Source organism: Paroedura picta, chromosome 1 (genome assembly GCF_049243985.1).
Source record: "Paroedura picta isolate Pp20150507F chromosome 1, Ppicta_v3.0, whole genome shotgun sequence".
Taxonomy (NCBI): Eukaryota; Metazoa; Chordata; class Lepidosauria; order Squamata; family Gekkonidae; genus Paroedura; species Paroedura picta.
Window position 1 is genome coordinate 103,158,496 of NC_135369.1, and position 14,254 is coordinate 103,172,749.

At 39.2% G+C, this 14,254-nt stretch overlaps 1 protein-coding gene across 8 annotated transcripts in view; it reads right to left on the minus strand.

Annotated features, from left to right (window-relative positions):
• Nucleotides 1-461: 461 nt before the first annotated feature.
• The window catches only part of UTRN (utrophin), a 503,173-nt gene continuing 489,380 nt past the window's right edge, over nt 462-14,254 (minus strand). For all 8 annotated transcript variants that reach the window (XM_077350828.1, XM_077350839.1, XM_077350815.1 and 5 more), the window contains 3 exons: nt 13,810-13,902; nt 6,016-6,038; nt 462-2,542 (listed from right to left, as the gene is read on the minus strand). In XM_077350828.1, the coding sequence (XP_077206943.1) occupies nt 2,534-2,542; nt 6,016-6,038; nt 13,810-13,902 (125 nt within the window). In that variant the 3' untranslated portion in view covers nt 462-2,533. The remainder of the gene's footprint in view (nt 2,543-6,015; nt 6,039-13,809; nt 13,903-14,254) is intronic.

Sequence of the window (14,254 nt, forward strand, 5' to 3'; positions counted from 1 at the left end):
ACTTCTAAGAACTCATTATGGCAAAGTTTAGTTTTTAAAAAATCATATTGGCTATAAATTGTATTTCCTGTCAGAATCAAGAACAGTGTATTAGAAACGAAGGCTGCTGAGTGCAAGCTAGTGAAATTTAGAGATCATGTTCCAGCTCTGCCATTGGACAAGGGTTTCATATATTCATATTTTGAATATTAATAGCATACTCTAAACCAAGTTCACCAACTGGTGACTTGCATTTAAAATCTGGCACCAGCCAAGATTGATTGCTGGCCGTGTGGATTGGTGAAGATGGAAAATGGCACAAAAATATGCACTGATTTACTGAGCTGTATTTTTCTGCTACATATTTTATTTGCATAAAGGCACATTTTCCATAAAGGCACCTTGAAGGCTGAAATGCTCCTACACAGGGAACAGGCTTTTAAATGTTGTTTACTTCTACGATGAAGAACATCAAAACAGTCTTCTCCTAAACGTTAATTTTATTCAGTGTGAAAGTCAGACCATGTGACCAGATTAGAAAAAGGAAATGTACCACGACACTAAAAAAACCCTCAGAACACCCAACTTTTTTGAGATGTTACTGTAACATATTCCTTTTATTTATCAGTGTCTCAGAGGGAGAATGTTACAATGCAATGTTTAAGTTGTTTTTACATGACAGCAAGAAGAGGACAGAATTTGCATACGAAGACAGGCAGAAAACAATTCATATATAACCTTTCAGTCATCATAAAAAGCCACCAAATCCATTACTGAGACTTTTGCTGTTAAGTATTTTCTTAAAGGGATTGGTTCTTGTTTTTGCTTTTTGCATCAATGTAATCCGGTAAAGGAAGACACCTAGCAAAAAACATTGACCTGTTTCCAATACTAAATACAAAAAAGAAAAAGAAAAATGTCTGAGGTAGAAAGGTGGTCATGGCTTTCCTTTTCTGCAAAACTTTTCTTCCTTCTCAAAATATCTATACCAAAATATATTTCTTTCAAGATGAAAAATCCACATATTAACCTCCTATTTCTCCCCCGCTTTTGGCAAAACTCCCTCCCCTGCAAAAAAATAATACTTATTTATATAGCACTTTGAACCATCAGAGCATTAAAGATACATTATGTAATTTGAGTCTTATAACACTCTGAGAGGGAGCCGTTACTAGCTCCACTTCAGAGATGAGAAAACTGAGTAGTGACATCAACATCTGGAGTTGTAAGCATCACACCATAATTACAGTTCCTATTTTGATTTCATTATCAATATGGGATACCCCATTTGGCATTTCCTTGCAGAAGACAACTGGTCACTTCACATTTGGTATAATAGATGTTAATAAAATCAGAATGGAATTTCTTTAGTACTACTTAGAAACTTAAAAGATGCATATTGCACAAGTACAACTGATTAAGCAAATGAGTTTTATAATGACAGCATTTGCTCACACAAATCTACAAACTCAGTGGTGAAGGAAAAGTGCCCAGTATCTTGTCATAGGCTGTGGCTAACCTTCTCCATAATTTCCCTGCCCTTAAACGTGAATGTTAAGGAAAGAATTTGAAACTGGACACAAGAAGATACTGGCTAAAGTTTCCTAGACAACCTTTGTGATGTCAGGACAAATCATTTTTGCATTACAGCAAACTAAGCTCTTCAAGTTATATACATTTCTAAAAGCAGAATCAAATAATTGTGAATCTGGGCCTTTGCATTTGATGATTTAACAAAAAGCCTTTACAGAATTTGGCACAAAATCAGACCACTGTCTTTCCTGTGTAGATAACCAACATCACATAGATTCAGAATGGTTGTATTAAATAAAATCCAAATGAAACTTAGCTCCCATTACAAGCCAAAAAAAAAAAAAAAGTCAGGGGGTGGTGGTGGTGGTATCCTTCTGCATTCAGTAGGGAAAACATATTCACTAGCATACCATTTTAGTTTTGTCTTGTTAGCTGAAGCATATATTCCTAGATGGCCATAAATGAGTTTTGTCAAATACTAATAGCATGGTTATGAGAAATTTATATTTGTTCACAGTTTGAAATGAATACTATTAGAGTAAATATAAATAAACCAGTGCAGAGCAGTATGTGTGTCAGCAGAGAAGGTACTCCAAACTGCAAATGCAAAAAGCGGAAAGGAATGTATAAATGTAATGCTTTGCTCCAAACTGTATATGCAATTCACTGCAGGAATATCAAAAAGAATGGATATAAACCCCCACCCCCATTCCTGATACTGTATATTATATAAATCAATGACATATGTATAACCATTTCCAAATACTCTACTGTTTGTTAATTTACAATTGCATAGAGAGGGAAGGAAGGGGGGAAACACACATATTTAAAAAAAAACACAACATCCTTATCTTTGGGTAGTTCAAGTGTTTTCCTACTTGAAGTAAAAACACACAGAGCTAAACAGTATGTTACAATGTCCCACGCAGCCATCTGATTACTGGAATTTTTATGTTGGTATTTGTAGAAAAAGGGTGGTATTTGACATCAGAAAGAACAATCTGTCTTCAGAATGAAAACTTCACATTGCCTGGTTTTAAGAGGGGAAAAAGGTAGAGTATTATTGTCCATCGTTGTCCTTAGATCTGTCATCACCCTACACAAAATATTTAGAGTCTAATTCCAGAAGTATTAAATGTTTGACTACAGTAAATAAACAGTTAAACATATTATAGCACATTTAAAAGAAACAGAGGAGGGAAGGCAGCCTGGTATAGTCTGAATCATCAGATCTCAGAAATAAGCAGGGTCAGTATTTGGATGGGAGACCTCCAGGAAACGTTCAGCAGAGGAAGGCAATGACAAACCACCTGTGCTTCTCACTTGCCTGAAAGCCTCTTGCTGAGGTTGCCCTAAGTAATTTGTGACTTGACAATATTTTATACCCACACATATATACTGGACCACACCTAGGCAAAGGTTGAACCATGGTCTAATATTATATTTTAATAACTGATAAACAGCTAAGCACTGATCACAAAACCAGGTATTGGTCACAGGATGATTTATATAACATTACAAGGTTACAACAACTTCATGGATCTCCAGCTACTCCTTACTGCTGTGTTCTATTCACATACTCCTCTGTTCTATCCATGCTCTCCAAGGATTTAGCTTGACAAACTAAGTCTCAGTTCCACTAGAATAACTGATCCAGGCTTACGATAACAAACCACCTAAGGTGTGAGCTCTCATGTGTATGCACACTTGAGGAAATGTGCATGCACACAAAAGCTCTTGCCTTGAATAAATCTTTGCTGGCCTTAAAGGTGCCATTGAACTCAAATTTTGTTGTACTACTTCAGGCCAACATGGCTATCCACTTAAATCTAAGGTTTGTTAACCGGTGTAACCATAAAATTTGAGTCCAGTGGCTCCTTTAAGACCAACAATAAAACTTTGTTGGCCTTAAAAGTGCCACTGGACTCAAACATTGTTCTGCTGCTTCATACCAACATGGCTACCCACATGAATCAATTTTAACCTTGCTTAGTGTTTGTAAAATCTCTCATTGACTCCCTGTACTGTGCAACTATGGATGAAAGTACTTATAGCTTAAACAACAAGGAATCGGTGCTGTTTGGATACAACTAAATAAAAATGGTATGGCTGCGTGCCAACAAGTCTTGTGCTTCCTCCTCACTCTGCTACTCCAGTTCAATTAGTTAGTTCTCTATGGGCTGAAGTTGTCCTTCAAAGCCATGACTGTAAACCATGATTGAACACATGAAACCGCCTTATACTGAATCTGCCCATTGGTCCATCAAGGTCAGTACTGTCTATTCAGCTTGGAAGTGGCTCCCCAGGTGGCCGTCTTTCACATTATCTGATACTTAACCAGGGATTGAATGCCAAGCAGATGCTCTTTCACTAAGCCATTCCTCTTCCCTGGTTTGAAACTATTTTACAATGCTCAGAGGTATGGCAGCAACAAGCCAAGTTTTGCCAGTGGAGATATAATAGTAATTTATTCTGCATTCTAAAATGAAAGTAATTAGATCTAAGCACATGAAGAGACAAGGAAAACTGTAAATGCAACTATTATTCCTGTAACAACATTCAATGATACTTTGAATCGAACTAATGTATGCATCAGTATGCATCATGCACTTGTCATGAAATATTAAAACAGAACAGGTCCCTATGGATGATGCATGGCTGGTTTTAACAAACTGGCATTACACTGAGAATCTTCATATTCCAAAATGGGCATGGAAATACAAAAAAGTGAGGGGAATAAGCAACATGGAACTGCTGGCCAAGTCAACCCTGTTCTGTTGGCAGTACTGCAATTACACTTGCAGAGTTTTTATTGTACAGGTTATCTGAGACTAAAATGCACAGAACCTTTCAGATATTTCCTTTAATACATTGTACAGTCAGGGTTCCATAGTTAAAACATGAAATGGGCACATTATTCATTAGTAAAATAATTCTGAAACAAATTTTAATTAATTAATTAATACAACTAAATAAATAATACAACTTAATTAATTAATTAATTAAATGTCATCTCTTTACTGCCCATCCCAGCATAGCCGGTTTAGGGCAGTTTCCAACATTTTCCAATATAAAAATACAATAATTATTAATTCATAAAATACAATACAAACAATTTCATCTCCAAGCATAATAATTAAAACCTATTAAAACTATCAGACCTGCTAGTTGGTATTGCTCTTCAGTTCTGTCATCATAGTTCTAGATTTTAAGATGCAGGCTTCAGGATTTCAGGAGGGTATTTGTGTTATTGCTGGAGTTCGATGGCCCCAACCAAATGCCTGGTGGAAGACCTCTATTTTGCAGGCCCTGAGGAACTGAATCAGCTCTGATAGGGCCCTAAGCTGTTCCAGGAGGTCATTCCACCAGGCAGGGGCCAGGCGTACCTCTCTTAGGCAAGGGATCACCAGCCAGTTGGAATCAGCAGAGTACAATGCCCTTTGGGGGGGTATAGTCAGTCAAGTGGCCCCTCAGATATACTGGGCCCTTAAAGGCTAATACCAACACCTTGAACTGGATCTGAAATTCAATGGGGAGCCAATGCAGTTGCCTCAAGGCTGGCCAAATGTGGGCCCTCCAAGGTGTTCTTGTGAGGACTTGAGCTGCTGAATTCTGGACCAACTGTAATTTCCGAATCAGAGTCAGGGGTAGGCCCACATAGAGCAAGTTACAGAAGTCTAGTTTGGAGGTGACCGTCTCATGGATCACTGTGGCTAGATGTTCCTAACACAGTATTGGATGCTTTTCACATTATACAGCCTCATGCACCTATGTTCTGCATGCAAATGATACAACTACCGTATTTGCCGGCATATAAGACGAATGGGCGTATAAGATGACCCCCCAACATTTCCACTCAAAATACAGTACTATGAGCCACTATGGGCAGCTATGTCTATCCCAACTGAAGTGCACCCGGCGTATAGGACGACCCCCCCACTTGGAGGCATGTTTTTCAGGGAGGGGGGAGTAGTCTTATACGCCAGCAAATACTGTACATAAGTGTTTTTCTTTAAAAGGCATAGCAACCTTTCAAGGGATGCTCAATGTGGATCAAAGTCATGAAGCATTCCCTTAATATGTTTCCCCTCAATTTAAATCTCTTCTCCTGAGTTACCAGATGGCCCATGGAAAAAAACACATAGATGCTTGCTAAAGTTGTATGTCCCCCAGGGTAGAGAAAAGATGTAACCTCCTGCACAGTAGCAATCATCCCTTTGGAGCCCTTCACAGTTGTTTTTCGCTCAAAAACAAAACACCCCCTCCATTTGAGAGCCAATGAATTGCTGGGCCTGCATCTAGTTTGTGCTCTAACTAGTTCTAGAAAGTATTATATATGCTCATTTGTTCTGTATTGTATTTTATGGTAAAGAATGAATCCCAAATGCATTTACTTCTATACTGAACATTTATACTTAGTTACAGTATTCCATGCAGATTTTGATTGCATTGTGGTGGCAAAGCTTTAATATATATACATATATATATTAATATACATCATACCTGTGGTCTGCCAGCAAGATTTGCTGTAAATTAAAAAAAATATATATTATTATTTGTAATAAAATGGAAGCAGTCAAGAATTAACAAAGCAATTTGTATTTGAAATAGAGTATTGAAAAATAGCTGACCAGCATCTTGAGAATATTTTGCATTTTACTTTCCCTCTCCTTAAATCCTAAATATTTAAACAACCATTTCAATCAATATGTTTTTATATCAGTCTATTGGCAGCTAGGTTGCACATTCATATTAAATAAATTGTTCTAGATTATATGTTCTTTTCATTTGCTTCTAGTATGGCCACTAGTCTATGCTGTAAAATCTTGAAATGACATTGAAAAGATTTATACTGTTTTGAATGAAAATGTAAGATGAACTGTACACAGAAGACCTTAAATTCAACACAATGCAGAGCAAAGGTCATGATTACAGGCAACACATATTTTTCTGTAATGCACATATTTTTGAAAAGGGCATTGCATGGGGTAGGAAGTAGGGCCATTGCCGAGAGACAGTTGCTGAACATAAGAGAAACCAAGTTGGATCAGGCCCATGAAGTCCAACACTCTGTGTCACACAGTAACCAAACCCCAGATGCCATCAGGAGTCCACCAGCAGCAAAGCCCTCCCAGAACCAACACAGTCACTGCTCCAGACACAGTGTTCCATGTATACCTTGTGGCTGTTTTATGCTTGTAGCTGCTACCACTTCCTGCAGCAGTGAATACTACCTGTTAATTACTCTTCGGGTGCAGAAGTACTTCCTTTTATCTGTTCTAAGCCTACTGCTCATTAATTTCATTGAGTGTCCAAGAGCTGCTGTGTAGGGAAGGGACATTTCTGGCGCTCAATGAAACAGAAGCATGGGTATGTTTGACATAAATGAGGCCACAGCATTTATTAATACATATGAGCGAAGGCATAGGTCCAGTGCAGGGGCAGATCCAATGGTCCATTCCCCTCCTGACTGATGGGCGCTTCATGGGAGGGGAAATCCCACTGGCAGGCCCACCCATAGGGTCCGAGCAACAAGCCCGCCATTCTCCCTCTCCATCAGACCTGCCGAACCATCAGGAAGGTGATGTTTAGAAGAAGCCCACAGGCGTCAGCCTCAATTGGGGTCCCTTCTTAGCCACCCTACCATGCACCACAGCCGTCTCCCCACTTGGGCAGATGCTGCTGCTCTGGCATGTGTACAACCTCTTAGGGAGGCTCCCGAGACTAGGCGGAGCTCCACCACTTGTGGGTGCTCTGCCACAAAAGGATCAAGCCCCCTGCAAACTGCCAGCTGTGACAGATAATTTAATCACAATGTGAATAGGGAGGGAGGGTGGGAGCAAGGCCAGAGCAAAGATCTTCCCTGACATTGGGTCTCCTCCTTAAGAGCTGCCCCACTGCTGGCCATGCCCCTAGCTGACCAGCCAGCAGGCCCCTGCTCACTTCTAACATCCTTACCCCCACAGCAACAAAGTCCACTCCCCGAGGTAGGCGGGTACAGGGTGGAAAGCAAGACCATATTTGCTGTATTGTGAGAAAGGGAGAATAGTATTTCTTTCTCTGCCTACTCTATCCTTGCATGATTTTTATAAACCTCTGTCATCACCCCTCAGTCATCATTTGTGCCCCATTCCCTTAATTGTTTTAGTTCCCCTTTTCTGCATTTTCTAATGCTCGAATGACGTTTTTGGCCAGAATTATACGCTATTCATTCCAAATAAGGCCACACTATAGATTTTATACAGTGGCATTATTATTCTGACTGATTTGGTTTTATCTTTCCTGATAATTCCCAGCATAGCATTTGCCTTTTTTATTGTGGTTGCACACTGAATTGACATCTTCAATGAATTATCTATCATGACTCCAAGATCTCTCTCATGGTCAATGACCTCCAGTTTGGACCCCTAAGACATTTCTTTGCACTTGTCCATGATGAAACTCCTTTGCCACATTAGCACCCTCGCCCTATCTTGACTTTCCCTGGTTCTCACCACCCTGAACAACTTAGTGTCGCATTCACAAACTTAGCCAATTTACTGCTCACTACCAACTCCAAATCATTAATTAACAAGTAAAAAACAATGGAATTACTACAAAGCCCTGTGGTACTACACTGGTTACAACTTTCCACTGTAAAAATGGCCCATTTATACTATTTTCTGCTAATTAACCAGTTTTTAATCCACAAGAGGATTTTTACTCTCATCCTACGATTGCTGAGTTTGTTTAGGAGCCTTTGATGAGGAACTTTGTCAAAAGCTTCATGGAAGTCTAGTAAACAACATCTACTGGGTCATACTTGTTCACTTGTTTGATCACCCCCTCAAAGAATTCTAAAAGGTTACTGAGATCAGATCTTCCCTTACAGAATCCATGCTGATTTTTCCTCAATAGCTTTTGTTCATCAAAGTGCCTGCTAATTTTAATAACAGATTCCATCGACTTACTTGGTATAGATGTTAGATTGGCAAGTCTGTAATTTCCCAGATCTCTTTCAGAACCTTTTTTTAAAGATGGGGGCTATATTGAAATGATGGGAAAGTAGGTTAACTCCCCTCCTTCTTCTAGAGCACAAGGAAAAAATGCCTGAGGGGGCATTTCTCCACAGACACACCTTCCTAAAACTGGTGGTTTAGCACCTCCCATCTTCCTATCACCTTTTAGTAATCCTTTCACTCCCTGGTCATCCATGGACCCCACTGCCTCCCCGTTTACTTTTATGTTTCTAATGTATTTGCAGAAAATTTTATTGTTAGTCTTTCTGGTTTTCTGCAGTATGTTCCTCATAACTGCTTTTTAACTGTCTGGTCACAGACTTGCATTTTATTTGCCAAAGCCTGTGCTTGGAGACATCAAAGACTGCAGCAACTATCAGAACATCACATTAATGTATCATACAAGTAAAGTGATGTTCAACATTTTACCAAGACTGTTACTATATATGGGTGTTCAAGCTGGATTCAGAAAAAATGCACTAGAGATCATTTTGCAAATTTATGTTGGTTACTAGCATAATGGACAATAAACATCAAGTACACAAGAAATAAATCAGAATCAGCATGTAGGTGCAGCACAGTTTGTGATAAGACGGAGGTAATGCTGTCTGGGAAGGCTGAGATTCTGGAGGGAATTGGGCTATCCTCCTTGGATGGTATAGCTAATAGATTAAGAGCTGGGGATTCTGTTGGAACTGCTCTGCTGGAAAAGCAGCTAAATCATGTGGCAAAAGTGCCTTCCTTCAATTTTGTATATGGCACAGAAATTGTTCCCTTTTTAAGATTCAGCTGATATAGCCATACTAAAAACTTGAAACTGACTATTTTAATTCACTGCCCATGAAGACATGCAAGCCTCAACAGATACAGGATACTGCAGGCCAACTGCTTACAGGGATTAAGAGTTTTGAACTTATTACTCCGAATTTAAGATCACCAGACTGTCAGTTTGCTTCCATGTTCAATACTGTGCTGGTGTGAACCCATAAAGCTCTTTGTGGCCAGGGACCCCCTCATATTGCAGGACTGCTTCCACCCATATGGGCTCAAAGGCAGCTCTTACCATCCGACCAGGGATCATTAGCAGTTCTGCCTCTGCCTAAGAGCAACCAGTGGGAGCTGATGGAATGCTGGGGAGAGAGACAGCTGGAAAGCAACAATTAAGAGAGCAGCTGGGAGTAGGTACGATTGAGTGAAACAGTGGAGAAAAACTACTTAGAGCTGGCTGAAAAGAATCAATTGGTAATAAAGGACCCCAATTGCTGGAAAAAAGCAAGCAGTTCAAAGGTTCAAGGGAAAAGAACTGTTGTAATCTCTTCCTTATTTTATTCAGTGTTATATCCAAGCCTTAAATGAATGTTAACTCCTTGTTTTATTGAACTCTGTGGGCTTTGTTCCTCAGATCTTGGTTTATGTTTGTGTGTATAAATTATTATATGAATAAATGGTGGCAGTGTGTGAATGGAACAGTGTATGAGCTCCCAACCTCTAGAAGTCTGTGTGAGTGAGAGCCTGCTATTGAAGAGGGCTTAGTTACCCTGTCTGCTGAGGTCTCTGGGAGAGGACCTGAGGTGTGAAAGGGTCATGGCTCTCTCTGTATATTAAAAGAGATAAGCAGGGTGGCAAATGTGATGGCCTGACCTACTTATAGCCCTGAACCTGATAGAGAGAGGTTGCAAAGGGTAAGTGGAAAGGGGCATCGCAATGGGGTAATGGCTTGCTCTTTCCATTTGTACTGTATGTATTTCTGTGACAGACTGTACCTGCTTTTAATAATGTAAGTTGCTCTGGGACCTATTAATCTGGAGAAAAGTGGGGATATGAATATTTTAAATAAATAAAAATTGCCTGCAAAGCTTTGCCAAATCATTTGTTTTAATGGCAACCACAAATAAAATAGAGTGTGCCCTTTACCACAGTACAGAAGTATTGAGTTGATAAATACTCATCTAATGATATCAAATGGCAGTGCTAGTTTGGAATAAGGCCCTCAAATCTGAATTAGAAATGGGACATGGGCATTTATCTACAGCTAGCACCAGACCTTGGGGATCTGTTCAAACAAACCAGCTTGTAATTTTCTTTCTAGTTGTATATAAAGTGTATCCTCTCTGATGTACTTCTTCAAAGAAGGGGAAACGCACATGAGAGATAAAGGGAATGTTTAATAGAGTTCGGTAGCGGCTGGACAACATAATATAATTTGATTTTATCTTAGTACTTTGCATAAGATTATCCACCTTAAAAGCCTCAGCTATTACAAATGGACAATGCATTTACTTTTATGGCCACTGCAGTGGGAGCAATACAAAGTTGTTACTGAACCACAAACAATTGAAAATGTTCCATACTATTTTTATATTATGAAATTAAAGTTTAAAATGATCACAACAACAGTTATCCAAAATGACTTCTTTGTAAAGAAGAAACCTGCACAGTACGGACTGATTTAAATAGAGGCAATGCAAGAGGGAACAACTGTCTGGTTCTTATCTGTCTTTGCAAATAGAAAATGAAAGAACAATTAAGAGCTGTAATCAATCATCCCAGTGAAGTAAATAAGATACAAAGCACTCTTGGTCCCATTTCTGAGGGACATTTCCATGCCCAGTCTATGGCTGATAAATGTATATTTCCACTACTCTGTTAGGTTAGCCATGCCTTTCCATATCCATGCAGGAACTATACATTTAAGAACATCAAAGTATTTCAGCTGTTACTTGTCCATGTACTGGAAAAAGTAATTAGAACCTCTAATTTGCAATTCTTACCAACCCTAAAAATTAATGTGTTGAGTGTCATTGTGAGGCTATCAAAGTTCAAACCAGAAATACCATTTTGAACAAAAAATTGGGAAATACAATGAAGTCACTAAAAACAAAACTACCTTTTTATAAAAAGCCCATGGCTTTACTTTGGCCTCTGTTCACTAAGTGCTAACTAGAACCATTACTTACTTACTTATTTACTTCATACTCTGCCTTTTCCCAAGTGGGGACCTAAGGTAGTTTATATCATTCTCCTCTCCTCACAACCCTGTGAGATAGGTGATCCTGAGGGGGAGTGACTGGTCCAAGGCCATGTATCATGGTTCCATGGCAGAAGGGGGATTTGAACCTGGGCGTCAAGTCTAATCACTGCACTACACTATAGTAGATATTTAAATATTTATCAATCATTACTATGAAATATGGTTAAAGCGCCCTGCCATCATAACTGTAGACGAGGAGGGCAAGGAGTCATATGATAGATGTGTTTAATTATGTAAAAATTAGAAGTTATGTTGAAGAGGAGGCCAACTTGTTTATTGCAGCTTTAGAGACAAGGACTAGGAAAGGAGGTTCCATAAATATTAAAATGCATTTTCTGATGGTGAGGGCTTATCACAGATGGAATATGCTGCCTTGGAGAGTGGTGGAGTATCCTTTGTTGGAAGTTTTTAGGAGAAGAGTGGAGGAGCACCTTTGTTAAAATCTCTGAGAAGTTGGGAGGCTGGACAGGATGGCCATTTGTGGTCTCTTCCAGCTCTGTCTGATTCTGTAGTATATTCTAGGCTTTGGTGTCAAAACCACTTTTATAGTCCAATTTAAACACTCCTGGTAAACAAGTCCTGATAAACTTATCATGACTGATACATTTGCATGCTGGTGGTAATAGCTCCAAGGTCCTATTTTTTTTAAATATATATGATTAATTTAAGAGCAATTGAATAAACAAGGTCTCAGTACAATTGGATATTTGCAATCCTTTATATCACTGGAATGGTGGAACATAGAAGAGGTGCTGAACACCATCATGTGAAGACTTCATGTGTTGCCTTGTTCAAAAATTGTTATATGTATTCTTAGTACTATTACTATTATTATTATTATTTATTACAATCAGATATCTGACTGGTAGATGGTGCTCTACAATTCAAGATCCAGGTTTTTGGGAACTGCATATATATCTTTGCAGGATTCTTGCTGTTCCAAGCAACCCTGTCTTGGAGCTATTACCAGCAGCATGGCAAATGTATCAATCAGTGATAAGCCCTCACCATCAGAAAATGCATTCTAATATTTATGGAACCTCCTTTCCTATCATTTGAATCCATTGCTTCTAGTCCTTGTCTCTAAAGCTGCAATAAACAAGTTGGCCTCCTCTTCAACATATCTACTAACTTTTACATAATTAAACACAGCTATCATATGACTCCTTGCCCTCCTCTTCTACAGTCATGCCAGTTGTCATAGAATCAGTTCTTAGAAGTCTGAAGAAACATCTGGACAGTCTGAGCATTGAACACCCATTGAACAAATAACACCTTTGTCTCCCAGTGGTACTCTAACTCTATTCCTAAGCCGTGGTATTTTGTATTATTAGTAGTAGTAATTTTCACAGTCAGATATTTGACTTGTAGATAGTGTACTGTAATTCAAAATCTAGCCAAGTTCTTGGAAATTGTAGATGTAAATTTGCAGTTCCAAGCAATACTGACTTCTGGAGCTAAGCTACCATTATTTCTCAGTGCCCAAAACACCCTAGGATGACCCCACTCCGAGCACCACACTCTGCGACCTAACCTTGAGGAAGGGCTAAAACCACCACAGAACAATCCCACACCCCCAATCTTAGACTCAAAACGTGACCCAGAAGAAACTGCTAAGAAATTCAGGAGAATGTATTTATTTCTTCGATTTGTATACCGCTGCATTTTCTGCGATGTATCAGCCAAGCTCTTGGGGCGGCCATGAAGGTCTCTTCCCCCCCCTCGGCCCAGGTTTCCTGGGCCTCTGGGTCTACCTCGCCTCTCGGCGGCCAGCAGAGGAATGGCCGCCGTGGGATGAAGGTGGCCCACGTGGGGGGTAGCCGGGTTGGGAGGCACTTTGCGCCTCCCAACTGGTCAGTCCGGGGCCATGGGGCCACTGGTCAGTCCGGGGCCAATCGTTGCCCCCACCATCCCGGACAGCACTCCCCCACCCTTTACTGTTTTATTTATACTGCTCTGCGGAGCGGTTACAGATGGTTCTGGAAGAGAACAGGACTGTACATGATGTATTAGCTGTTGGGTGAATGTATTAGCCTGCTCTCACTGCATTGTTTTCTACTTATACAATACTATCTTTGCATAGTTTAACATATAATCTCTAAATATATGCCTTGTTGCAGACCTCCGTGGTCCTAGTAATATTAACATTGGTTATTAGATGTCTCATTCTATTGACTGCATGAATTTACACTGTGAAATACAACTGGAGTTTCAGTGAGAATGGTGGACTATAAAATGGTAAAGAAAATAAATAAAAATAATGCTTACTGCGGCAGGAAGGAAATGTGCTGTTGATTTGTTCCATGACATCAGTTAGATCTGTGCTAGTATCATGAGGTGGGACTAACAAGTCTTCTACACCTACAAAAATGAAAATATGCAATGACTATAATAATTACTATATAATAGCATTTTAAAGAATTTAAAAATTATTTTGACCATCTAGGCTTTCACATTAAAGAAAAAGTTGTGCAATTTAAAACATCTTTCATTTGAAATGTACAAGACATGCTCATTGTTAATTGCTAGAAGATAACAAAAGTGATTTATTTATAACTATTATTCTTACATTATAAAGCAATACCTGATATAATAGCAAAGAGTTCAGTTGTACATTTGGATCAAATGGAGATTTCCACAGACAAAATACATTTTTCTTATTTATTTTTTCTTATTTAAATATTAAATTTCTTACCACCCCTCAGAGCCCCAG